This window comes from Bubalus bubalis, chromosome 4 (assembly GCF_019923935.1).
Source record: "Bubalus bubalis isolate 160015118507 breed Murrah chromosome 4, NDDB_SH_1, whole genome shotgun sequence".
Taxonomy (NCBI): domain Eukaryota; kingdom Metazoa; phylum Chordata; class Mammalia; order Artiodactyla; family Bovidae; genus Bubalus; species Bubalus bubalis.
The window spans coordinates 121186347-121212717 of record NC_059160.1 but is presented as its reverse complement, the minus strand read 5'-3'; the positions used below and the strand labels follow the sequence as shown (position 1 = coordinate 121212717).

At 46.9% G+C, this 26371-nt stretch overlaps 1 protein-coding gene across 3 annotated transcripts; it reads right to left on the bottom strand.

The window, feature by feature from the left end:
• Window positions 1–322: 322 nt before the first annotated feature.
• On the bottom strand, window positions 323–26316 carry URB2 (URB2 ribosome biogenesis homolog). 3 transcript variants are annotated; one of them, XM_025284480.2, is made up of 10 exons: window positions 26021–26316; window positions 24166–24299; window positions 21952–22128; window positions 16813–20134; window positions 14018–14178; window positions 11853–11963; window positions 11141–11383; window positions 7468–7555; window positions 4642–4781; window positions 323–733 (listed from the first exon to the last, which is right to left on the bottom strand). In XM_025284480.2, exons 2-10 carry the CDS (start codon window positions 24289–24291, stop codon window positions 536–538), a joined length of 4566 nt encoding a protein of 1521 aa, XP_025140265.2. In that variant the 5' UTR covers window positions 24292–24299; window positions 26021–26316; the 3' UTR covers window positions 323–535. The 3 variants fall into 3 exon arrangements, with proteins under 3 accessions (XP_025140265.2, XP_044797906.1, XP_044797907.1); XM_044941971.1 differs by having other exon boundaries at window positions 26088–26316; XM_044941972.1 differs by lacking the exons at window positions 11141–11383; window positions 11853–11963.
• Between the last annotated feature and the right edge of the window lie 55 nt (window positions 26317–26371).

The following is a 26371-nucleotide window of genomic DNA, read 5'->3' as shown; positions in this document are numbered from 1 at the left end:
GAGATCTGGCAAATTTTATTCAACTCACCAGGATCTATTTTCAGGATGGTATTGTAATGTTTTCGGAGAAGTCAATGGCACCCCACTCCAGTACTCTTGCCTGGAAAATCCCATGGGCTGAGGAGCCTGGTAGGCTATAGTCCATGGGGTCGCTAAGAGTCGGACACGACTGAGAGACTTGACTTTCACTTTTCATTTTCATGCAATGGAGAAGGAAATGGCAACCCACTCCAGTGTTCTTGCCTGGAGAATCCCAGGGACGGGGGAGCCTGGTTGGCTGACGTCTATGGGGTCACGCAGAGTCGGACACGACTGAAGCAACTTAGCAGCAGCAGCAGCATTGTAATGTTTACTGCATTAAAAAAATACGTTAGAAAATATTTGGTGTGAAAAAAATCAGTGTAAAAGGCAATACATATTATATAAACCCCAAAGGATTTTGCACATATTTCAATGCTGTGAATTCAAGCATCTGAAGCCCGACATCCTCCAGCTCGCCCGGGCCCAGGGCCATGGTGGCATGTCCTGGAGCAGCTTAGACAGCGTATCTTTTCTCTCCCTCGCGCTTGGCCTTGTGGTGCTTCACATAGTCGCTGTGCAGCTCCTTGAAGACGTCTCTCACCCCCAGTTGCAGTGAGGCCCGCAGGAACTGGATGTCGGACTCAATGCACAGGTCCAAGATGAGGTAGATACCCTCTTGCAGGAGGACTTTCACCGCTGGATACAAAGTGACCTGGGATGAGGGAATACACTTGTCTGTGAGAGCAAACAGGCAGATGCCAGGCCCTAGAATACCTGATGAGGGAGTCCAACTTTGGCCGCCAATTTGAAAAAAGATGCTCCTTTTAAAATATCATTTTGCACGTTAACTTAATTGAATATTCATATCTCAAAAGTTTATATTTGGAGGAAATAGAGGTCAATTCAAGCCAACAAAAACCTGTAGTAAAACATCATGAAATCACAGAGGTAGCTTTGCTATTCAGTAAATGATGCTTCTGTGCTTACCAGGGGTATTTAAAAACTGGAAGTTTTAGATTTAAAAATCATATAGTAAAAGTCACCTTATGGGTCCCATTCTTCCATGTGGCCAATCTTACTGGAAGCTATCCTACCTGTGGGATGAGGGCAGCAAAGTGACCACTTTCCCCCAGAGCAGGGCAGGTGGGCAGCATTCTTCAAGCAGATCCCTGATAGATCTTGTCACAGGGCCCAGCGTCAGATGTGATTTCTGATTTCTAATTACCATTTAATAGATTTTTAGTTCTTTCAACAATAACACAAGGGGCCCTAAATCCCTAAATGCCCAGAATAATTTAATCAGTCCCTATATTCAAAGAGGCAATCCTTCCAAAGAATCTGAGTTAACCAAAATCTGGGCTGCAGCAGGAGAAGTGGGCAGTCCAGCCCCAGTGTGACCACATCTGCTACTGGCACAAACTTTCAGATCAGAGATTCAGACTGGTATCTGGACAAAAAGGCCAAGACAGCAGGCACTGCTCACCCTGCAAGGGCCTCACAGGCTTCAGCTGGACCTGGGCTGCACAGAGTCTGCACATCACAGCAGCAGCAACCAGCAGCAGCAGGAAGGTTCGAGCCGACAAGCCTGGGGGGCGGCCGGTTCTTCTTTAGTGTCCTGATGACCTAGCAGCTCGTGCCTCTCTGCAAACATGCAGCTTCTAGCGAGGATACAGTTTATTAACTAGAAGAAGCGTGATTCACCAAGGTAACCTCTGGGAAGGCATAGTCCTAAAGAGGCGATTTGTTTCTGCCGCTAATGATACTATTCTTCACAGTTATGGTTATTTTCATATGATAGCTCAAAAAGCATTTGACAGATGATCACCTTAATTAAATTTTACTATTTTATAGATGATAAGAACATTCAAGGACAGCAGGAGTGACTGGTCTGTGATTCCATACTAAGGTATTAGGGAAGGAAAGAAAAAAATGAAACAGACAAACTAAAAACAGAAGTCTTTAACCTTACTAGGTGGGGTGAGGACCTGCTCACTCATTCACTGAATCATCACTCACGAAACAAATAATCCCCCTTCCAAAGGCAAGAAGAGGCACAGTAATTTCCCCAGTGGCAGAACAGATATCTGAACTAAGTGCTGGAGTTCAGGTGTCACAATCCTTTTACCTGGCGTCTCCTGGTGAAGGCAAAGCCCAGAGCACGGGGTGGGGTGGGGTGGGGGAACAGGAAGGCAGTAGGATCAGAACAACACAAGCCCTGCACACCTTTACCTTAGACAACTTATTTAGAAAACAAGGGGGGGAAGCCAGTTTCTACAACATTGGCCAATGAATGAAAACACTTCTAGGTAACTTTTAAAAGGCCCCTAGGCCAGGTGAGTAGGAGAAGGCAATGGCAACCCACTCCAGTACTCTCACCTGGAAAATCCCATGAACGGAGGAGCCTGGTAGGCTGCAGTCCATGGGATCGCTAGGAGTCGGACACGACTGAGTGACTTCACTTTCACTTTTACTTTCATGCATTGGAAAAGGAAATGGCAACCCACTCCAGTGTTCTTGCCTGGAGAATCCCAGGGACGGGGGAGCCTGGTGGGCTGCCATCGATGGGGTTGCACAGAAGTTGGACACAACTGAAGCGACTTAGCAGCAGCAGCAGGCCAAGTGAGTAGCGCAAACTATTTACCCAAAGCTATCAATAAAGAGGGAAAACTGTAAATCTGATCTATGGGTAAAAGAGAAGATAAAAGTGACCATAATTTCCCTGACACATACCCAGGGTAACACAACACTGCATGGAAGAAACAAGGTCTTCAGTAGTGGCTGCCTCTCCCTGACCGAGGCTGTCTCACTGTCATCAGCCCCAAGCACTGACACACCTTCACCCATGGCACCTGCCTCCAAAACGCGAGGGGAAGGCAAGCCACCCCTGCCATCCAGCTTGCAATTAAAACAACATGTCTTCCTGGTCGCCAAAGATCTACGGTTCTCTCAGTAGAAGCTGCTAATGCACACAAAATACTTTCTTCATTACCAATTTTAAAAACAAATAAAAGGTAAAACATAGACTGTCCTGCCAATGGATTCTGGGACACAACTCCCTGAGATAATTCCCAAAGCCTTTGGTCTTCAAGATTAAAAATTGAAAAATAACTGATAAGCATAAATTAGACATGTATAATGAGGCTGGGATGCGAAAGACTTTTCATACAGTAAATCTCAGGTTGATAATCAGTGACTTCACACTTCAAATTAGACTCCCCTCTTGTCCTTAGGTAAGAGATACTATGGTGTCTCATTCAGTTCTTCAGCTCGTGTTCCAACAAAAGCTCACATAGTAAAGACTGCTTGGGAAATATCAAGAGTCTATAAAAATGCTAAACAATTGCAAGGAAACCAAACTCCAAGCCCACATCTCATTCAAAGGATGACTTGAAGGGGCTCTTGCATGCAGCTCTGGCTCCCATACACCTGCCTCCCACTCACATGATGGGCATCTCCACTGACTGAGGGAGCAGAGTCAGGGCTGTGGAAACACCCTGAAACAGGGTCAGGATGGAAGCCAAGACCACGCCAGGCTTTCTGAGGAATCCCATTTAGATGACCCTCCTTGGAGGAAACACTGACTCCTCTAATGTAACACTTTACCAGCGACTCACCACCATTCTTAAAAGATTCACAACAGGATATTCTATTGAGAGCAAGATATACTACACAAGTAGAGAGATATACACCTGAACATACTGTACTTTAAGCCTCTGACTTTCCATTTAAACAAATAAGACATGAAGGCTTATAATGAACTTACTACACAGGTCACAGGGGGTCTTGTGGAATTACAAAAATAGCACATTGACACACCAAAGTGAGATCACTGTTGAAGAATGAATGAATTATCCCGAAGCCTAAAGTCAGATGAACTGGGACTGCTGCTGCTGCTGCTGCTGCTGCTGCTAAGTCGCTTCAGTCGTGTCCGACTCTGTGCGACCCCCTAGACGGCAGCCCACCAGGCTCCCCCATCCTTGGGATTCTCCAGGCAAGAACACTGGAGTGGCTTGCCATTTCCTTCTCCAATGCATGAAAGTGAAAGTGAAAGTGAAAGTGAAGTCGCTGAGTCCTGTCCGACTCTTAGCGACCCCATGGACTGCAGCCTTCCAGGCTCCTCCGTCCATGGGATTTTCCAGGCAAGAGTACTGGAGTGGGGTGCCATTGCCTTCTCCGAACTGGGACTACAGCCTTTAATCCAACTGAACAAGTCTACCGGGATCTTTCCCAGATCACTTACTTGAGTGAGAGTAGCTGAGTCACATGCACAACGAACCCTTGAGCCCCCTGCTGCTGAGGGACCCTAGGACCTCTTTCTGTCTCCTGCTCTAGGACTTGGGTAATATTTCATCTCCCTCATGACCCAAGAGACCAAGCAAAATAGGCCTAGGGTTTGTGCTGGAGCAAGAAAAGGCCTAACGGTGGCCGCAGGAGCCCACAGGCCGCGCCGCCAGCCTCTGCATCTTTGTATGGCTCTCTCAGCGACCCTGCAGGGCTGCTGCACTCTCAGAGCAGCTGCCACCAGGGAGGACCACCAGGCCCCATGGGTCACACTGCCAGAAGGCCTGTGATCGAGGGCTGCGAACAGAAGCACCTGGGGAGGCAGGCGGCTCGGCCTACCTTCTGTGCCTCCACCACATACTGGGCCACCATGAAGGGGGAAAACACCCGGAACTCCTCGGCCCGCGCTGCCATGTGGCTGTACATCCTTTCCACGAGGCGGGCACACTCCAGCACCACCGGCAGGTCCTCTGCACTTCCTGTGGAAGCAAAGTGTTTCCAAACTGATTAATTCAGAAACCATGCATTTTAACTCTTCTAATTTTACACTTTCAACATAGCCCCAATTATTCAAACCTTTTGTTTTTGTTTTTGTTTTCCCTAGACTCTTTAATTGGCTCAATTTGAAGACAGAATTAGGGGGAGACAATGCATCCAAATATTTATCTATATTACAAAGAGAAGAACACTTACAATACTCAAGAGTCCGTAATTGCTTTTTTAAGAGATGAACTAGAATAACCAAGATTTTAGGATGAATCTAGGATTGCTATTGTATTTAAAAAGGACATGAATATCTAAAAGAAAAATTTAAATGTGGAAAAAAAAGAAAAACCATCTTAAAAAAACAGGCTTTTGATATCAAATGGTTCTAAAGATAAGATGGGTCTTTGCCTCATTAAGTTTCAGAAGTCGTCTAGGATTTTTCTTTCGTAGTCAGATATATATATATATATGATTCAACTAACATTACTAGATCTACCCAGTTTCCCAGATTTATTTCAGACTCCTAGCTCTTCCCCTAGAGTTCCAGGGTCACCCAGGCCTTAACAAACTCCTCCTCAGAATTCTAACAGTCTGAAATGTACCACAACCCAGGGCACACATGCCCCCCCAAGTCTGTCACAGCAGGGTGGGCCAGGTACCCTGGCAGAGCAGAGCAACTTCCCTGGTTTTCCCTCAGCGTAGTAATACACTGTTTTTATTAAATTCTAGAAAATGCAAATAAGCCTATAATGACAAAAAGCACATTGGCTGCTGCCAGGGGCTGGGGCTGGACCCCAAGAGGGCTCTTGGCTGCTGCCAGGGGCTGAGGCTGGACCCCAAGAGGGCTCTTGGCTGCTGCCAGGGGCTGGGGCTGGACCCCAAGAGGGCTCTTCTGGGGATGAAACAAATGCTGTTTTAACATTTGTGGTGCTTTCCTGCATGAATTTATCCATCAAAACTCACTGAAGTATATACTTCAAATGGATGCAGTTTCTCACACATATATTATGCAACAATGAGCTTAATTTTTGGAATGCACAATGCCCTTTTTTAAACATTGAATATACATACAAATATCTTACACATAAGCAATTTTTCTAGGTGAATGCTATTTTACGAAAGTACATAAACTGTTAACATCACTCCACTGAACATTTCAATAAGTAATACTTATGAGTGAGCCTCTTTAGCTTCTAATCTATACCACATCTTCTCTCTTGAAACTCTGAAGACGCATGTGGTTCACACAGGAATTCCTGGCACCTGTTATTTCAGTCCAAATTTAACATGTGGTCATTAAAGAGTATTTATTTTTTTAAGTCGCTTCAGTCGTGTACGACTCTGTGCGACCCCACAGACGGAAGCCCACCAGGCTCCCCTGTCCTTGGGATTCTCCAGGCAAGAACACTAGAGTGGGTTGCCACTGCCTTCTCCAATGCATGAAAGTGAAAAGTGAAAGGGAAGTGGCTCAGTCCTGTCCGACTCTTAGCGACCCCATGGACTATAGCCTACCAGGCTCCTCCATCCATGGGATTTTCCAGGCAGGAGTACTGGAGTAGGGTGCCATTGCCTTCTCCATTAAAGAGTATAACCACCCACAAAAAAAAATAACCAGCTAAGATGCTCTGCAATTAAGCCATGAACACATCAGAGAGCCCAGGCTGGCCTGACGGGAGGTGACTGGGCCACACCAGCAACGACGAGGCAGAACCCAGAGCCCAAGATCAAACTTGCGGGCATGCTGATAACCACATGCTGCACACACCCAATCCACCCTGACTGCCAGGCCAGGACCAGGTCTTCTGCCACAGTGGATGGCACAGCTAGAACCAGGCTCTTGCTCTTGAGTTCAGAACTGATCTCAGCGGCCTAAGCAAAGAACTGGGGTCACGCCCACGACAATGGGGATTACCACCATATACTTGGGTGACTACCACCCATATATTTCTAGTCCAGAACTATTGCCTTGGGGTTTCCCCCCTGATGCCTTCCAAGCTGAGCTCTCAGGCCCTCCTTTGTAGTCCCGAGCACCCAGCACACCCACCCTTGTGCCAGGCACATCACACGGTATGTTCATGCTATACAAATTTGAAACAGCACAGTATAGAGAGCCTCACTTTATATGCAAATTTCTAAATAATGAGAATCTCCTACAAATTAGAAGTTTAGCAAGAATCAATCAACTTCAAGGCTGGAAAACCAGCTGTACACATAATTTATGCGACTGCCATATGGCAGTTTGCTTCACTGTTAAACAAACACGAACTTGCAGAAATACAGTGGGAATGGTAAGCTGCAGAGACTCCACCCTTTTCAAACATGAGTGATGAGCTGTCTCGGCCATTGCCTGCTCCCCTTTAATCTCCCCACTGACCTACGAGCTCCAGAAATAGTTCTTGAATCCACACACTTCTTTTCCTGCAGAAAAGAACTATTTCAATTAGGGGATGTCAAATGCATTCACTGCTGTGGATATAGTAAAAACTGTGACTTTTTTTTTTAATGTAACATTTAAAAAAACTGTTCTGAGTATTCCTTTAATGATCTGAATATGTATCTTATTTAACTTCACTGGGTTGTTTAAGTTGGGTGGTTTTTTACCTTTGGTAACATGTGGCCAGAGACACCTGTAAAATAAACACATTTGAAATTGTGCATAATACCATTTCTCTGAATTACCTTTATCTTTCTGCCGTCCTTCCCGTATAATTGAACACAACAATCTATGAAAACAGTTCAGGAAAGAAGGGATGGTTTTCAGCATTACCTGCAATAAGAGACAAAAGAATATAAAAATATGTAGGCAACTGTTTATTTCAAGTTCTACTTTAAAGGAAGTTGTATTTATTTCCTTCTTAACGTTACCCATCAGGATACTCAAAACAGTTGCAGCAACTCCTTCTAAGAGCCAGGACTTTCTAGGAAAACACTCACTCTACTTACTTAACTGGTTTACATCCTGTTTTCATGGTTGGAGTAGGGCTCCCACACTACATAACTTTAGGAATCTAATGAAGCCATCCTGATTTAGAATTTGCTGAATCTGTCTTTTACTCTAAGTTGTTTCTGGTGCATTCTGGATATGGGTAGAAACAAGTAACAAAAAGTACAGTAGCCAATGTATTCAAGTATAATGGGCACTAGAGAAAAAGGTTACATAAAGCAAACCCATTTAAAATGAGAAACAAAATTTCTTATTTTTTAGCAATGAAAAGGTCTGGCTGGGACTTTATCTTGAAAAATGATATCTAAGTTATAAACAGGATTCTTTTACACTCAACCGTCCTGAGATCTCAAGATTGCCAGGAGAAATATCAATAACCTCAGATATGCAGATGACACCACCCTTATGGCAGAAAGTGAAGATTCAGGAACTAAAAAGCCTCTTGATGAAAGTGAAAGAGGAGAGTGAAAAAGTTGGCTTAAAGCTCAACATACAGAAAATGAAGATCATGGCATCCGGTCCCATTACTTCATGGCAAATAGATGGAGAAACAATGGATATAGTGACAGACTTTATTTTGGGGGGCTCCCAAATCACTGCAGATGGTGATTGCAGCCATGAAATTAAAAGACACTTGCTCCTTGGAAGAAAAGCTATGACCAACCTAGACAGCATATTAAAAAGCAGAGACATTACTTTGCCAACAAAGGTCCGTCTAGTCAAAGTTATGGTTTTTCCAGTAGTCACGTATGAGAGTTGGATTATAAAGACAGCTGAGTGCCGAAGAACTGATACTTTTGAACTGTGGTGTTTAGAAGACTCTTGAGAGTTCCTTGGACTGCAAGATCAAACCAGTCCATCCTAAAGGAAATCAGTCCTGAATATTCATTGGAAGGACTGATCTGAAGCTGAAACTCCAATTTTTTGGCCACCTGATGCGAAGAACTGACTCATTGGAAAAGACTCTGATGCTGGGAAAGATTGAAGGCAGGAGGAGATGGGGACAACAGAGGATGAGATGGTTGGATGGCATCACTGACTCAATGGACATGAGTTTGAACAAGCTCTGGGAGTTGGTGATGGACAGGGAAGCCTGGCATGCTGCAGTCCATGGGGTCACAAAGAGTCGGACATGACTGAGAAAACCGAACTGAATTGAACTGATCCTGAGATCATAATCAAAGCAAGGCACTGTCAAATAAAGCAGCCAGAAGCCACATGTGGCTACTGAAATTTAAATTAAGTTAAAATTCAGTTCCTAGTCATACAATTTCTAGCCCAAATTTCACATGGTCAAAACATGGCCAACATTTCCCGTGGGAGATGCAGGTACAAACACCCCCAGCCCAGGAGAAGTTCTATTCAGCAGCACTGCTCTAAGGCTCAGGGTGAACAAAGAGTGAATCAAGTGCTAGGACTCTTTTCTTTGGTACAGTTTATTCAAGCAAGGTCTGGAGAGCATAATATACCATTCTTTATGTCAAAACATCAGCTTCCGCAGAAAGAGGTCATCTTGCCAAGTCTTTCAGTGCGTCACCATGTTTCCTGAGGCCCTTGCTTCATCCTGGCATCACAGTGATGAAAGCACACAAATCCAAGGTCAGACCATCTGAGCTCACACCCTGCTTAACGTGCAGTCTTAGACAGCACTGAGTCTTTCTGCGCCTATTTCCTCATTTGCAAACTGAGGATAACAACAGGTTGTCATGAGGGTTAGATAAGGTAAAACATATCAAAAGCTCAGAATGGCACCAGCTGCTGTACCGCTGGGTACCCTGGCTGGGCTCACTTGGTGCTGTTCCCTTCAGATTCACCCGAGCAGATTCTAGCCTGGGGTTTTTATCAACCTTTTTGTATCACCTACTGCATACATACATGACTCAACGCATGGGCCCTGCTCCCTGCAACGTGCCCACAGGCTGTCACACGTCACGTCCTTCTTTATTGCAATGCCATGTTGTTATCCTTGCCAGCTCTCTCCTACTATTAAAAGGTCTAATTCTCCTCGATGGTTATTCATCATTGGTTTTGCAGGAGATGCACACAGCTTTCCAATGCTACTTTCAAAAACTGCATGAAATCCCACAGCTTTTGCAAGATATGCAGTTCCAGTTTATAATTGATTGGTATTGACCTTTTCCCTGGTGGCTCACATGGTAAAGCATCTGCCTACAATGTGGGAGACCCGGGTTCAATCCCTGGGTTGGGAAGATCTCCTGGAGAAGGAAATGGCAACCCACTCCAGTATTCTCGCCTGGAAAATCCCATGGACGGAGGAACCTGGTAGGCTACATTCCATGGGGCTGCAAAGAGTCGGACACGACTGAGCAACTTCACTTTCACTTTACTGCATGTATATTCTACAGTCACACAGTAATCTAAGAATCAGCAGGGATCTAACAAACAAAGATGCTGACAAGATGGGCAGGGCCAAAGGCGACTGTTAAGTGGGGAGGACACTGGATGCAGTGCTTAGTTTATCAGAAAATAAATTTTCCAAAAACTACACTATTGGCAGGTCCAAATTTAGAGCATTAAAACATTTAAAAATATTTGACTGTACCTATGTATATGTGTATCTGTCCTAGTTAGAAGTTCCCATGTATCATGTTGAGCAGTGGCACGGCAAAATGAACATTGGTCAAAGAAATCCAGTCTTCTAGCTAAAATTCAGACTCAACGGGGTGACAGTGATCAAATCATTCAGCAGCTCTGAGCATCAGTTTCTCTGCCAATGAAATGGGATTGTCACTGACTACACAGTTGCTGTAGTGGTGAAACAAGACACATAGCATGTGTTCAGTAAATGTTAGCTGAACTGAAATCTTTTCTATGAAGCATTTGTTCCTAGTCTCATTTTATTTAAAAAGTGGCATACTATAAAACCAGAACTCAGGATGCCTCACTCACTATATCCAACTGAATTATAAACCCTAGATGAGATCTAAGCCAATGAGTGACATTTAAATATATGATCCCTGTGTCTCAGCAGTAACGAATCTGCCTGCAATGCAGGAGATGCAGGTTCAATCCCTGGGTTGGGAAGATCCCCCGGAGAAGGAAATGGCAATCTACTCCAGTATTCTTGTCTGGGAAATCCCATGGAGAGAGAAGCCTGGTGGGCCACTGTCCGAGGGGTCACAAACACATCTTAGTGACTGAACAACAACTGCAAAAACAGAATAATTTCTAATGGGCTTCCAGAAACACCTACTACACAGATATGTTTCAAGTGTCAGATTCAACACAGCCTGATGTGAAGGTCACACACTCCTGTGCATGAGAAACCACTTGGGCCCTAGAAACCACTGGAAGCAAAAAGTCTGCCTTGCAAATCCTTACGCTCCTCCTGCTGCTGTTCTTCTGAAGGTTGCATTTCCCTGTCCACACGCACCCTGCCCTCCTCACCTTCGGGTGACACTGCAGGATTGAAAAGAGCACGTTGTGTGCCCTCGAGAAGATACGCCCATACTCAAGGGGCTTCAGGTGGTCCAAGGGCACGGTCAGCAGGACGCTGAAGGCCAGGCTGACATGGTGTGGGTTGCTGATGGTCCCTTCCCCCTGCCGCAGCAGCACAGCCAGGACGTCCAAGACAGGCCCCACCAGAGCCAGGGCTGAGGGCTGCTCCTGACAAGCCTCTCGGGTCTGCAGCTACAGGGCAAGGAACAAGGAACAGAAAATGAAGGCAAATCTCCAGGGAAATAGCCCCAAACCCGAAGTGACAGAGGTAAGAAAGTCCAGACTCCAGCACTGACCAGGTCCCACCCTGATCTCCATCCACACCCCACCCTCTTCCTCCTGATGCTCCCCCTACCCATACCTAAGTACAAATGGGCTTTGCCCACTAATGCAGGTTCCCAGTGAAACAACAAAGCAACAAAACAGAAGATCAGAGAGAAGGCTTAGACCCTATGCCCTGAGAATGTGCTAATCCAGGGCTATGCTCATGTAGCACAAGTTAGACTCAGAGCTGATTATGACATAAGCACAAGCTGTAAGCACAGTGCTTACAGCTGACTTCAGGACACAGCCCCAGAAACACACTCTGCATAAGAAAACCAGAGCATGACAAGCGACTGAAAGGCAGGGACAGGGGTGTACACAACCCAGAGGTACTCACCATCAGAGCCGTGACCATCTGTGGGCACATGCGCCAGAATAAACTGGCCTTCTCTTCGCTGCATGGACAGTTCAGGAGTAACTTAACCAATGTGGCAGCCGACAACACAGCCTAGGGGACAAGGGAAAACACTAGCAGTGGAAGGAGCTGGCTCCGGAAGGAGGCCCATCTCGGGAAGCAGGCCAGTCACGGTGCTGTGACAAAGCAGAGCCCGCTGGAGTCCCATGCTGGGGTGGGAAGGAGACTTGGCTCTGGTCAAGTCCTGAGGTGACGCCCTTTATACCACCTGAGGGAATACATGAACTAGGTGGGCAGAACTGTGGCAAAGGAAGAGCCTTCTCTGTAGCACGTCACTAAACCAAACACAGAAACATGCCAGGACAGTGAAATAGAAGAGGTTGCAGACATGTTAATCAGAGGCCCAGTTCATCAAGGTGGTGTCAAAAGAGGAGGCCACCGTACCTTACCCATGAGATCCAGCTGTGCTTAGGGATAAAAAGCAGGGCCAGAAGAAAACACGGACAAAGTGTAACAATTAGACCAAGTGCCATGATGACAGGTGATGATTTTAAACCACGAGAAGGGACGGAAAGTGACTATGACCCATGTGGGCGTCTCACACCGTGAACTTGAGCCTTATGGTGGCCCCTTCCTCCCCTCCTAATGATGTAGTCTCCCCACCACGAAATCCTAGCTTCTGCGCTTTGCCCTTGCTCCCTCTGACCAGACACCTCCACTCTCTCTGCTAAGATCCACTCCCTTCTCCACCTCCCTGGAGGTTGTGTCTCCCCATCAAGGGTCTGCTCACTGCCCCAGCCCCTGCCATCCATCTCCCCACTCACATCCATTCCACCTTCCCCTGTCTCCACAGCAACACCCCCAGTTCCATTCAAATCTTCTTTATCTCTGAACTCAGCTCAGTCTCACCTCTTCCACGACATTCCTCTGACTAGCTGATGGGTATCTTTCTTTATTTTTAATAAATAAATACTGCATGCAAGATCTGCTTCTTGACCAGGGATCAAATCCGAGCTCCCCACAGTGGAAGCATGGGGTCTTAACCACTGAACTGCCAGGGCAGTCCCTGACAGGTGTAAATGGAAATTCATGGGTTGTATTAGCTGGTTGGCTGAAGGAAAGCCCAGAGACCTTCTCAAAGCTAGGCCTTCGGAGCTGCAGACACACAGTGAAAACTCCCAGAGAGGCAAGCACATGCTGTTGGGGGAGGGGAGCAGGGCTCACATGGAGAAGAAGCAAGCTCCCTCTGTCGCCCCCAATCTGTCCCCAACCAGCTCTCCTCCCACTCACGTCAAAACCCACCTCTGGGTGCCAATTCTAACCAGGAGTCAAGAAAGCCCTCATGAACCAGAGAGCCTGGGACCCAGTGAGCCCCTAGGTTTCCTCCTCCTGTGCAAGCGACAGCCTCCAGGCAGGCTGGTGCTCAGGTCAGGGGGCCAAACTTGAGCACTTTGGCTCTGCACAGAGGCTCCCTGGACACATTGACCTATGTGAAGTCAGGGCTTCGTTAGCAATGACCGAGTAGGCTGGGGGCAGAGGGCCCAAGGGCAGCTTGCTACCCTGAGAGATTCTCAAATGGGAGCTGGGCTATGTAACCAAACCAAGTAACATTTTCAAAAGTATGATGTGAGTGATATCAAACAATGGAGAGTAGAACTTAACTTTTTATGTGTTAATATTATGAGTGTGTGTATGCTATGCATGCTAAGTCTCTTTAGTTGTGTCTGACTCTATGCGACCCTATGAACTGTAGCTTGCCAGGCTTCTCTGTCCATGGGATTCTCCAGGCAAGAATATTGGAGTGGGTTGCCATTTCCTTCTCCAGGGGATTTTCCTGACCCAGGGACCGAACCCACATCTCTTACATCATCTCCTGCACTGGCAAGCAGGTTCTTTACCACTAGCACCACCTGGGAAGTCCAATAGTATTCCATATGATAAGAACACAGTTGTAATTTGAAAGAGTTCCCCTTTGGAAAATACAGCCTCTGTGCATTGAGGACCTGGGCTCCCCTGAGTCCACAGCCCCGTCCCCAACTCCCACGGTGCCTACAGTCACTATCGGATTGATATTGCACATATGTGTCATTTCAGCACTGACACAGGCATTTCTAACTTTTCCCATTGAAGCTAAAGGAGCAACCCACCTGCAGATCTGCTCTCCACAGGTTACTGACGTCCAGTCCCTGGAGGATACACTGCAGCCACATGCGGAAGTCCTCTGTCGTCCCAGACTCTAACATTTGGGTGAACAAGGTTCCCAAGTGAGGCTCAATCTCCTCAACTACCTGAACCGGAATCACGGGATCTGTGAGGGAAACAAGACTGCTAAGATATGGCAGACAAGGGGCAGGTTAAATAAACCATTTCAATAAGATGAAATGGCGTGCAGTCAGTAAAGGCCAGCATTTCAGAGACTTGGGGAGAGTCATGGTCCAAGTGAAAAAGCAGGGCATACTCACAGCCTGACACCACCCTCTCATACCCGGCCCTTGTGCCCTGCCCACAGCACCTGTGCACCAATGTAGAGAGTCCAAGAGGATGATGATGGTGATGTTTAGCAGGGATTATCTCTGGACCATGGGAGACAGGTGACTGACAATTGCTTCATACTCTTTTCTACTTTTCTTATATTCTTTTAGGAACTCAGTAGGGGCTCAGTGGTGGGGTGGTACTTTTACATAGATGGGGATGTTGAAGGGATGGAAAAAAGCCCAGGCTCATGGAGCCCGCCTGCTGCAGTCACCCCAGTACCCCTACTTAATGCAGGACAGTCTTACGAAGTACACCCAGGGTCCGCAGGTTCATCAGATAGCCCACAGTCAGCGGGCTCAAGGCCCTTTACAATCCAACCCCAGCATAACTGTTCCAGCCAGCAGATGAGCCCACCCTGAGCAAGTCCCTCCTGTGCCCCAATCTGTGTTTCCTACAGGCAGCACTGGGGCGAGTGGACAGGCCCAAGGCTCATCCAGGTCCAAGTGTCCCACAGCTGCAGGATTCTGGAGGCACGACCTCCCTGAGCCTCAACTCTCTCATCTGTGAAATGGGTGGGACAGCACCAACTCCTAGAGTTGGTCAAACACTGGACGGCTGAACGTCAGCACCGTGACCTCACTGCCCTCCCCTCACCCATCTCCCGCAGGAGGCCTTGCCTGCCAGAGTCCACTGTGCTGGTTGCTTCAAAGCCTTTCCTCACCCTGTGACTCTTGGTAATTTGTGTGAATGTCTGTTTACTAAATTAGGTCAAAGCTAACACCTCATTCATCTCCAGAGGAGGACGCAGTTCCACACATATAGGAAGCATTTTTAAAAGTGATAGTTTTTCATAACTGAATCGAGGTAGTCAATTCTCCTGTCAGACAGCATTTCTTATAAATTCTCATTTTTCTGAGCTGAGACCTACCTGACTCACCCCCAAGGACCAAGGTGGTCACCTTAACCCTGCCTCTCCCAGCCCAAAGCCCCAGACCACCCTCCTTGGCCTTTCCTCCAGACCTCTCACCACCCTGGTCCATTCCAGAGGTGAATCTAGCAGCTCAGGTGCGTGAGGCTTGCCCCCATGGCAACACTGGCAATACTCAGGCCAGTGATCTGGGGGTGCAGTGGGGTATGAGGCCTCATCCCTACCTCACCCCTGGGGTACAAGGTACCGCAAGTCCAGGGACACATAATTAGGACTCAGAGGCTGCTTCCAATCACAGGGGTCTCAGAGATAAAGGAGGACACTCCATTCTATTTAACAAAGGGGCAGGGGGCCAGAGCTTTAGACCACCAGCGGCCATTTCTTAGGACACTGGTTTTAAATGCTCTAACAGAACGTGTTAAAAGAGTTAACAGAAGACTGGATTTTACCCATTAACAAGGTGACACCATTCCCTGAGAGAGGCTGACAGAGTGAAACAGAACACAGAACATGTGACCAAGGCCCCCCAGTCAGTCCATACCCAGAGCAGACCATGAAGGGAGGCAGCGGCCCTCTGCCCTGGCCGTGGCCCAGGAGGCCTCTCTTCCTACAATGCCCAACAACATCTGTGGGTGTGAGCATACCACAGCCCCCGCTCGCAGCCTCCCTCCAGGGCACAGAGAGGTTGGTGTGCACTGAGGGCTGGGCTAGGCTGGCGGCCCTGCCCCTCCTCAGACGATCCTAACCAGCCCCCACCTCAGGAACAAGCAAATGAGAAGCAAGCAGGCCCACGGCAACTGGGACAGTGCTGCCCTGATAAGATCACGTTAGGGATGGACTCTGGTCTGCTGACCTCTGACCTGGGAACAGCAGGGAGTGAATTCTGCATGAAGACACTGGCTGGGTTTTTGGTCCTGATTAGCTGGCCTGCAAGGCTGACATCCAGCTAAAACACTGCAATGACATCCTGGGCTGAGCCGCTGTCCAATCAGGACTCAGGGCCCCACAATGGCCAGGACCACAGAGACCTGGGGGACGACATCCGCCCTCACGGAATTTCATGAGGTTCCCTATAAATTAAGTCACCTGCAATTTTAAAAGGTTGGCAGGTTTAATCTTTCTTAAGTCCACTGGTGGTGCTGAAGATCTGATACTGGAGAGCCTACAAATAGGGATGAAGCTGTCTATGTTGACTTCTGGTCCAGGACAGAAAGACTCAATCAGAGAAGAGTGATTCAAAACTATAAACTAGAACGACCTCCAAAATAAGTGAAGAACTAAAACATGAAACAATACATCTAGAAGCCTGCTATTTGTGTAAAAAGCAGGGAAACAATTGTGAGTAACTGCTCACATGCACAAAGGGAGACGCTAGAAATGAACACCACGGAGGGCTTCTACCAGCTCCTGGTGTAGTACCCTCCGAAATGCACACCTGTTTCAAAAAAGGGGGTGGGCAGAAAGTCACCTGGCTGCCACTCAGCCACCTTTCACCAAAAGCTCTATAGTACACAAGTAGCTCAAGAGAAAATGTCTCACCTGCAAGGACTTTTCTCACAGAATGAAACACGGAGGTACACACAGAATCCTTCTGAGGATGTAGTTCTGGGACCAAAAAGAACAGAGTTAAAAATTGCACGGCTGCCTGGAAAGATGGGGGATCTCCCACTAGGGCTGGCAATTCCAACAGGATCTGAGCATAGATGGTCTGGTAGAGGGTGGTGTAGGCGGACAGCGCTTTGTCTGTCCCTTTCGAAACATCTGTCCAATTGTGCCTGGAGCGCAGGGCCACATTGGCCTCCAAGAGTGAGCCCACGGACGAGATGACAGCGGGCGGGAGGCGGCCCTGGGCCCCAGGGGCCATGCAGTGCTGGAGCAGGGCCCCCGCCTGCAGCACCACCTCCTTCAACAGCTTCGGCAGCACTTCCGGGGCCTCGTCCTGCTGCTTCTGCTCCTTGACTAAAGGCCCCAACACTTGGCACACCTTAGTTAAGGACACCAGCATGAGCTGCTGTCCCAGAGGAATCTGATTTTCTGACCGTTTGCCTGAAGTCACTTCATTGTGTAGTTGGTGCCCTGAGAGGAAGGCAAGGATTTTCCCAAAATTGAGCCCCAGACTGGGCTTTCTCTGGATAAGCATCTGCAGGAGCTGTTCTAAGAACGTTCCCACCACCTGGAGGAATTCCAGCCAAGAGGGGTCATTCACACTCACAAGAAACCTCCTACTGGCTCTGAACAAGGAGGTTAGCGTGACCTCAAAGATATCGCTAACATACATGACCCTGAGCACAGCCTGGGCACTCTTGCCTCTCTGCAGGCAACCGAGAAGCTGGTAGCACGTCCTCAAAAACCTGAGGGTCAGGGAGGAGGAGCAAGAGCTGCCTGGCGGGGTGACGGCCACAGACAGTAACAGAAGAAAACAATGCACATGATAGGGTGCCAGGAGGCTGTCCAGCTGTAGAGCAGAAAGAACTCCCAAAAGCTGCAGGATGCTCTCCAACTGCTCCCCCTCCAGCTGAATGGGGGAGTCACCCCTGACCAACGAGAGTATGTTTTGGGCAATTTCTTCTCTTGGCTCTACACCTTCAGATCCAACTTTGGCAAATCTGTTTTCCCAGTGAGCCATGACCATGTAATCCTCTTCAAAGAGCCAGGGCAGCTGCTGGCGGAGAAGAGCTGTCTCCCTCTGCGCAGCGGCACACAGGATGTTGCCGCAGCGTGCGGTCAAGCCCAGGAAGAATGCGGAGTGGAGGGACTGCATTTCGGGGAAGAGAGGGCTGTGGAGGACGGCCTGGGAGATCTTTCCGAGTGTGATATCTGGTTCCTCCTCCGCTAAGCCTTCCTGGGCTTTTCTCACTGGTAAAGTTCTCAGCAAGATGCTGGCCAGGTACTCTAGGTCATCTGGACCAAGATATGATATTAAAATCATGAGATTGGACATGACCAAGTGCCAGTGGGCAATGGGGTAGGTGAGCGCACTCACTGTCCCGACCTGGCCATCCCAGGAAGCCAACGTCCCCCGGGTCACACTCACTCTCCCAGAGCCCAGGATGTAGGTGGCATCACGCCTCAGAGCACAGAGGGCTTCTTCAGACTGGAAACTGGCTTGCAGTAAGGTGTTCTTCATTCTCTGCAGGTGGAGCTGCTCCAAGCAGTACCGACCGAGGGAGTCGGACTGAACCGTGAACTCCTCTATCTCCTCCCAATGCTTGGCCTCCACGCCCGGGAGCAGCGGAAGGGGGCCTGAGGGCTCTGGGGTGGTGCCCGCCAAGGTCCCGGGCTCAGAGCGGTATGGGCTACAGCTCAAGCGCAGCACGGTGTCCACCTGGGCCCAGGTGTGGGCAAGCAGAAGCGCAGAGTCACCGACCTTCTGCTGCCAGAGCTCAGGCGTTGAGGGCCAGGGCTTGCGAAGGAGGTCCAGCAGGGGCTTCACAAGGCCCTGCAGCATCCTGTCCATGGCCTGCCGCGTGCGCCTGACAACGGGCAGGGGTGAGCCAGCATCCAGGCTCCGCATGTTGACCATGACACAGCACAGCAGCGAGCTCAGTGACAGGGACTTCAGGGCCATGTCCTCGTCACCCCTCAAGCCAGACAAGATCAGAGACTGGAACCGCTCCTGCACGAGGGCCCACGTGTCCAGGACCTGGCTCAAGGGCAGCTCCGGGAGGCACTCTTGGAGCACCGCAGCAGGGCCAGCAGTCAGCACTGGCAGCCTCAGTGCCTCGGCTGCGGGGCGACAGAGCACCCCCAGCACCTCCTCGAACAGCCGGGGTACCTGCCGGAGTTTGGCATATGTCTGAAAGAGCGTGTGGATCAGTGCCTCCTGGGCTTTCTGGGTCCGCAACTCTGTGACTTCTGCATCGATCCATGCTGAAGCCAACAGGTCATCCAGGTCTGGCTCCAGGATCAAATGATTCAGGGAGAGCAAAACCTTGAGGCAGCGGAACCAGGCCGGCACGAGGGCCTGTGGATGTTTTAGCAGCAACTCAGCCAGACGACGGTAAAAGTGGAACTGAGCCTCACCATGCCGGATTCGGTCAGCAGCGATGTTGTAGATAGTGTTACTGGCCACTGAGTTTAGAAACTGTTCCACAACCAGGAGTTCTGTGGTCCAATCGGACACGGACAGGGCTTGCCTCTGCTCCTCCAGGTGTGAAATTCTTAAGCAGCCAAAAAGTTGAGGGAGCACCTTGAAGCAAAGCAGCTGGTTCCCCTCCTTGAGGTAAGACTCAACAAAGAGTTTGTATAGCAAGGCCACGGAGTTGGCCACCACTGAAGCCTGAAGGGACGGGTCACAGTAGCCAGCATCCACCAGCCTGGCAATCATAGTGCCCAGGGGAGCTAGAAGATTCTTCATGGCCCCTATCTTTGAGTCGCCTTGCTGCTGATCCAAGAGCTCCTCTTTGTATGAAGGGAGCAGCTCGGGTTGAAAAGCTCCACCTTGAAGCACAGCCTCAATCTGATTCCTAATATCCCGGCCTAGCGCTGGCCGCAGCTGGCCCTGGCCAGCCTGAGTCCATGTGCCCCCCAAGAGAAAGTGTCTCAAGACCAGGCACGGCTGGAGCAGATGCCCAGTCACCTCCCCAAAGGCGCGTCTCGGGTTGACCTGCTGCTGCTGAAGTGAGAGGTAGTGGCTGAGGCTCAGGTGAATGACTTCAAACAACTGGGGTATTATGGCTCCTGGCTGCCGACAGGCCAACCAGCAGAGCTGGCTCAGCAGGTCAACTATCAGCTCCTGCCTGGCCGTGTAGATGACAGCAAGTGCAGGTGTCGAGAGGATACTCTGGCAGCAGCTCAGCACAACACAGATGTTCCTCTGGGATCCCAAAAGAGAGAACTCGGCTATCCTCTCATTGATGATCTGAGTATTGAGAAAGAAAGGAAACTCGTCACTGACCCTAAACCCGCAGACACTCAAAAAACACAACACAATGAACAAACTCACTCCTTGCCCTGATCTTAATGAGAAAAGAAATGCCCAGATTAGCACATCTAAATGAACTTGACTTTTCCTTAGCACATCAAAGGAAGGCAGAGGACCTGCCTTAATTCCTACACACATCCATCTCCTACCAATATAAATTAAGAAAAGGGCTCCATGCCTTTATATATCTGCTGTCCCTTTCTAAATAGCAGAGTTTTATAAGGCTTAAAGTCCAAAGATTTCATGTTTTCTTAGAACCTAAACCTATAATTCAACTTAGATGCTACAGGTAGATGGGACAGTAGCCTTTGTTTATGATCCTGTGGTCCAAAACACATTTCTATAATCAGTAATACTGTTTGTATCTGAAAAAGCCAAAGCAAAAGACATTCTTAAAAGAAGAAAACAAACATTGCCAGTTACTACTTATGGTAATAGCAAACCCAGTCTACAGCTTTCAAAATTCTGAAATTCACAAAAAACAGAAATCACGAGGGCCAGGCAGATTCCAAAATTCACTTATGGGCTATGCAACTTGCTTCCAGCCTTACAACATCTGAAAATCAAATTTATCCCAGGTGCTAAGTTATGAGTAGCCCAATGACACACGTGTGTTTATCTCCATCCATATAACTGCTGGCTCCGGAAAAGCTGAACCAAAAATATTTTGTACTTAAATGCCAGCACTCTACTATGGTAATCTCCAAATATTTCCGATTATACAACTTTTTCCACTTTTATACCTGATAAGGTTATAAATTACACACATGCACCATAGTACGAGTATTTTATACAATTATAAAACATACATAAAAATTAAGGTGATCTTTTAAAAATCATATAAAGATGAAATAGTTTCTTCTCACATCCCCTAAGGACCATTCAGAATAATCCAGTTTGGTGACCACTGACCTATTATTTTAAAAAGTGACATAATTCAGAGCATAATTTCAAGAACCACTAAAGCCTATGAACCATCAGGCATCAACCATTTAATTCCTCTGTTCCCAGCCTCTACTGCTTTTCTCCTGCCCACTGAGTCAAAAACCTTTGAGGAAATTCTCATCTAGATTTTGACCTTTGATCTCCCTCTAGTCCAACAAAAAGGTGGGGGAAAAAAGTTATAAAGTAACATCATTTGCTGGATACCTTTTGTAATTAAAAAGGTAATTAACCAGCTTATGAAAAATTTCTAATCTTTTATTCAATATTAAATAATATAAAGTGCTTAGTTCAGTCAGCAATGAAAGCCACGGCAGATGAGGCCTGCCCATGGCTCACCTCCTGCTGTGCAGCCCCGTTCCTAACTCCCAGGGGTTAGGGACACCTGGTATAGAGAATTTGATATGCATTCAATAAATATCAATCATTATTATAACTCTAAACATACTATTTTTTCCTCTCCCCTGCTGTTGTGCTGTGGGTGTGCTCAGTCGTTTCGGACTCTTTGCAACCCCAAAGACTGTACCCCACCAGGCTCCTCCTTCTCCAGCAAGAATACTGGAGCGTGTTGCCATTTCCTACTCCAGGAGATCTTCTAGACACAAGGATCGAACCTGCGTCTCATGCATCTCCTGCATTGGCAGGTGGATTCTTATCACTAGCACCACCTGGGAAGCCATCTCCCCTCCTACCTTGATATTTTCTGCATCTTGATATAATTAACCATAAGACAATTAAGCCTCTGGTATTAACAGGAAATCAACACAGATACATGTAACACATACAGGATAACACAGGAAACTGTTAATTACCTTGATGAGGGAAATCTGAAGGTTAACTGTCTTTCCATTCTTGAGGAGGTTCTGCAGTTTTCTGCTATGTAGAATGTTATCTACATAGATCCAAAGCCTTTCAACAATGTCTTCCTTCAGTTCAAGTTTTTTCTTATAAAATGCAACCAACGACTGCCTTGCCCAATCAAGCAATACCTAAATTTGGAAAAAAATATACTTAAAAATAAATGAATTTCTTTATCAAGAAAAACACTGGACATTTATAGGGACATCCCATGAATAACCAAATACAACTGCCAGGGGGGAAAACTTTCTTTAAAACTTATCTTTGGTAATATTATGTTTTGGTACCTTAAAATATGTTTATTAAACAATCAATTAAAAAAAAAAACCAAAACTAACTTTGGGGATTGCCCTTGCGGTCCAGTGGCTAAGACTCCATGCTCCCAATGCAGGGGGCATGGGTTCGATCCCTGGTCAGGGAATAGGATCCCACATGCCACAACTAAAAGATCCTGAATAGTGCAACAAAGATCTTGTGTGCCCCAACTAAGACCCAGCACAGCCAAATAAATAAATAAAATAAAAAAGAAAAAAACTAATTTTGCCTTCACCTGGGGCCAATAAAAAGTTTCGAGTGAAACAGTTTCTTCTAACTAATTACTTCTAAATTTTAAAAGGTAAAAGCACAACAACAATTGCTCAGGATGGCCACAAAAAGAATGACACACAAAAGCAAAGATGCAGAGTCAGGAGACCAGAGTTTATGTCCTGGCTTCCTGAGTTACCTGCAGCTTCATTTCTAAACCTACTTATTGCATTTAGAAGACAGAGTCTTCCATGAATGACTGACTCACAAATGCTGTATTAGGAGGAGGGCTGAACATGGATAGTTTTCATTATTGTGACATGATTCCTTATTCATAAACACAAGGAAAGGTGGTGAGGCCTCAGCTCAAGACACCAGAAATGCCCATAACAGCATGAATAGTGCAAATGCTAAAAGAAAAAAACTCTCCAGAGAAAGATAGGGGAAACCTTGATCTAATTGCCTGCCACAGCTGTTGGGTGACCCTCAGGCAGCCAAAACGACTCTTATGTACAGCAGATTTAGACACTACTAGTTCTGCTGGTGCTGTACTAAGTGGATCTCATCCTTTCAACAGCGGTAATCCATCTTTGACACATTTTGAACTGCTTTATTGTTGTTGTTTAGTCACTAAGTTGTGTCTGATGTCTTTTGCAACCCCATGTACTATAGCCCACCAGGCTCCTCTGTCCATGGGATTTCCCAGGCAAGAATACTGGAGTGGGTTGCCATTTCCTTCTTCAGGGGATCTTCCCAACCCAGGGATCGAACCTGTGTCTCCTGCATTGGCAGGTGAATTCTTTACTGCCGAGGCACCAAATGACTGTATGTTAATCCAATTTATTGAGTTCATCATCCTGGTGTCTCCACTATATTAACAGTTTTTCTTAGTCAGATAAGTTTGAGAAATGTTAACAAAGAACGACGTCTTTCTTGCTTCCTAAAATGTTTCTAATCTATCACTTTATAATCTATTTCCCCTTGGGTTATTACAAATGCTAAAGCTTCTCTACTTTCCAACCTTTGATTTATCAAGTTCCAAAGATGTTTAAAAAGCACCAAAAAGAATTGCTTATGGAGCATCACTTAGGATTTACAAATAAATGAAACTGCCAACAGACTCAGAACCTAATTCCTGTAACCCAAGTCCAAATTTGTTCACTGATGCACATACTTAGGGCTTCCCAAGTGGCACCAGTGGTAAAGAACCTGCCTGCCAATCCAGGTGATATAGAGACTCGGGTTCAATCCCTGGGTTGGGAAGATCCCCTGGAGAAGGGCATGGCAACCCACTCCAGTATTCTTGCCTGGAGAATCCCATGGACAGAGGAGCCTGGCAGGCTATGGTCCATAGGGTCACAAACAGTTGAACAGGGTTGAAGTAACTTAGCACACACCCACATAATTTGGAATATAAGAGATATTTCCAAACATAAAAGACATGCTGAGGTTTTGTAACAGAAAAAGTTTGTTAGTGAAATATCTATTAACTTTTTCTCACTGAAACTACTTAACTTTCTAACCATACTTCCTTCTCCAACCTTTTCTCTAATCTTTTAAAATTTTAACTAAACATCAATATGCAATTTAATAAGTGATCATTAGTTTAGGTCGTAAAAATGTAACTTGTGCATTAAACTTACTTGTTCTTTATTTGGAAGAAGACACTGGTGGGAAATCCAAGCAAAGTGAGCTAGTTTTAGTTTATCTTCCCAGGACGTTGTCTTGCTTTTAAGTTTCAAAGAAATGCCAGAATAAACAGCTGCCATTTCGGCACCTACAATTTAAAGCAATGGAAAATAATACATTATATAAAGGTCAAACTTAATAGGCACCAAAAATGAACATTATGTACCTTATTGTCTACATAACTTATACTCCTTTTAAAAAAATTGTTCAATGAATTAAAACACCATTGGGCAGAAGTCAATATATAAGATGCTTGAGTCCATGAGTTTTCTAGAAGAAAACTTTCATGCTTTTCACATGAAAGCAGACAGAAGATGGATTACACACACGTGTACAAGTATTCCTGCTGTGATCCAATATGACATCCTCAGAAGTCAGTGTGCAGGAATTCACTGAAACAAAACCCAAACTGTTCATATTACTTGCAAACACTCAAATTACTTTATTTTCACACATGGCTTTAGATTGAAAGGGTTGTTACAGCAAAAATGTCCTAATACATACATACTGTAGAGTATGTATTAGGATCCACTCCTAATACATAGGAGTTTTAAACTTTAAACAGTTTAAAAAGATAAGCAGTATTTGGAAATGGTAATATTTCTCCAAGTTCAAAAGAAATAAAGTATAAACCCAGTCCCAATAGAAAGACTTATTTCAGCTGCAACAATAACTTCATTAATTTACAAAAATACACGGCTTCTAAAGACTCTACAGCATACACTTACATAATTAATGCTGGAAAAATACAATACAAAAAAATTATGACTAAAGCAGCAATACAAACATACCAACCACTTATAATCCTATAAAACTGAGGTAAATGTAGCTTTGAGTTTCCTAAAAGTCATACTAAAAACAGAAAACATATCAGATTAAATCATTTTTATTATATACAAGTAAACAAGTCAGTTACTCAAAGGAGAAAGTTTTTCATGATACTTAATACTGAAATAAAGAGATCCCAGGTGGCTCAGTGGGTAAAGAATATGCCTGCAATGTAGGAGACACAGAGATGCAAGTCCATCCCGGGGTCCAGAAGATCCCCTGGAGAAGGGCATGGCAACACACTTCAGTATTCTTGCCTGGAGAACCCCGTGGACAGAGGAAACTGGTGGGCCACAGTCCACAGGGTCACAAAGAGACACGACTCAAGGACTGACCACAGCACTGCCAGTAGCAACAAAATAGGACCAATGAAATATGGAGAAAAAATCGCAGCCTCACGATTCTATTTTAAATACTCTCAAACGAAGAGAGTTTGATCTACTGAGAGCTGGCTCACTGGATTTTTTTAATCTAAGGGGTCCGAAATTCTCCACTCCTACCTTCAGAACTAATTCTCTATAGGCACCTTTACAAGGGAATAAGGAATGAAAGTACCCTTCCTCTGTTAGAGAGACCAGAACAGTCAAAAGATGTCAGTCTGCCCGTGTGTCAAAACATCCAATATACATCCAACAGTTACTCACTTAACTGTTAAATTCAATGTTAGACAGCCATCACGACCGTCACGACAGCTACCAAGTACTTAAAAAGCGTCTGAAGAACTGGCTACAAAGACGCCCCAGACAGCTCTTCTAGACCTGCCAACCTTGGGCTCCCGGTGACCGCAACGATCTCTGCGAACGCGCGTGCAAAGTCGGGTTGAGGACCACAAACCCACGAGGACAGCAAAGCCGCGTCCGTCTTTGCGCGTTCACACGCTGGAACCCCGAGGAACTCAAGGAAGCTAACAGCCAGGAGCCAGGCGAGAGTCCGCCGAAGGAGCGACCAGCGGGGAAGACCGTGCCTTGGTGGGGAGCTCACCTGGAGGGACGTGGTCACCCGGTAGGAGCCGCGATTGGGGCGGAAGGTCGGCCGGGAGGGGACTCACCTATAGGCCACCCCAGGTGAGGAACTCACGCAGGCCGCGCCGTGAGGGGCAGCGGACTGGTCAGAGGGCAGTCCCCGAGTCGGGAACTCTCCCGGCGGTCAGTCCCGGATGGGAACCTCGCGGGGACTGACAGCGACAACGGGACCGACCCCGGAGCGACAACGGGACCCACGCCGGAGCTACCACGTGAGGGCCTCGCTTCTACCGCCCAAAGCTGGCCGCGCGGGGCTGGGCTACGCGGTGCTGGGAGGGGCGGAAGGAGAGCGGGGGCGGGGCGGCGCGCG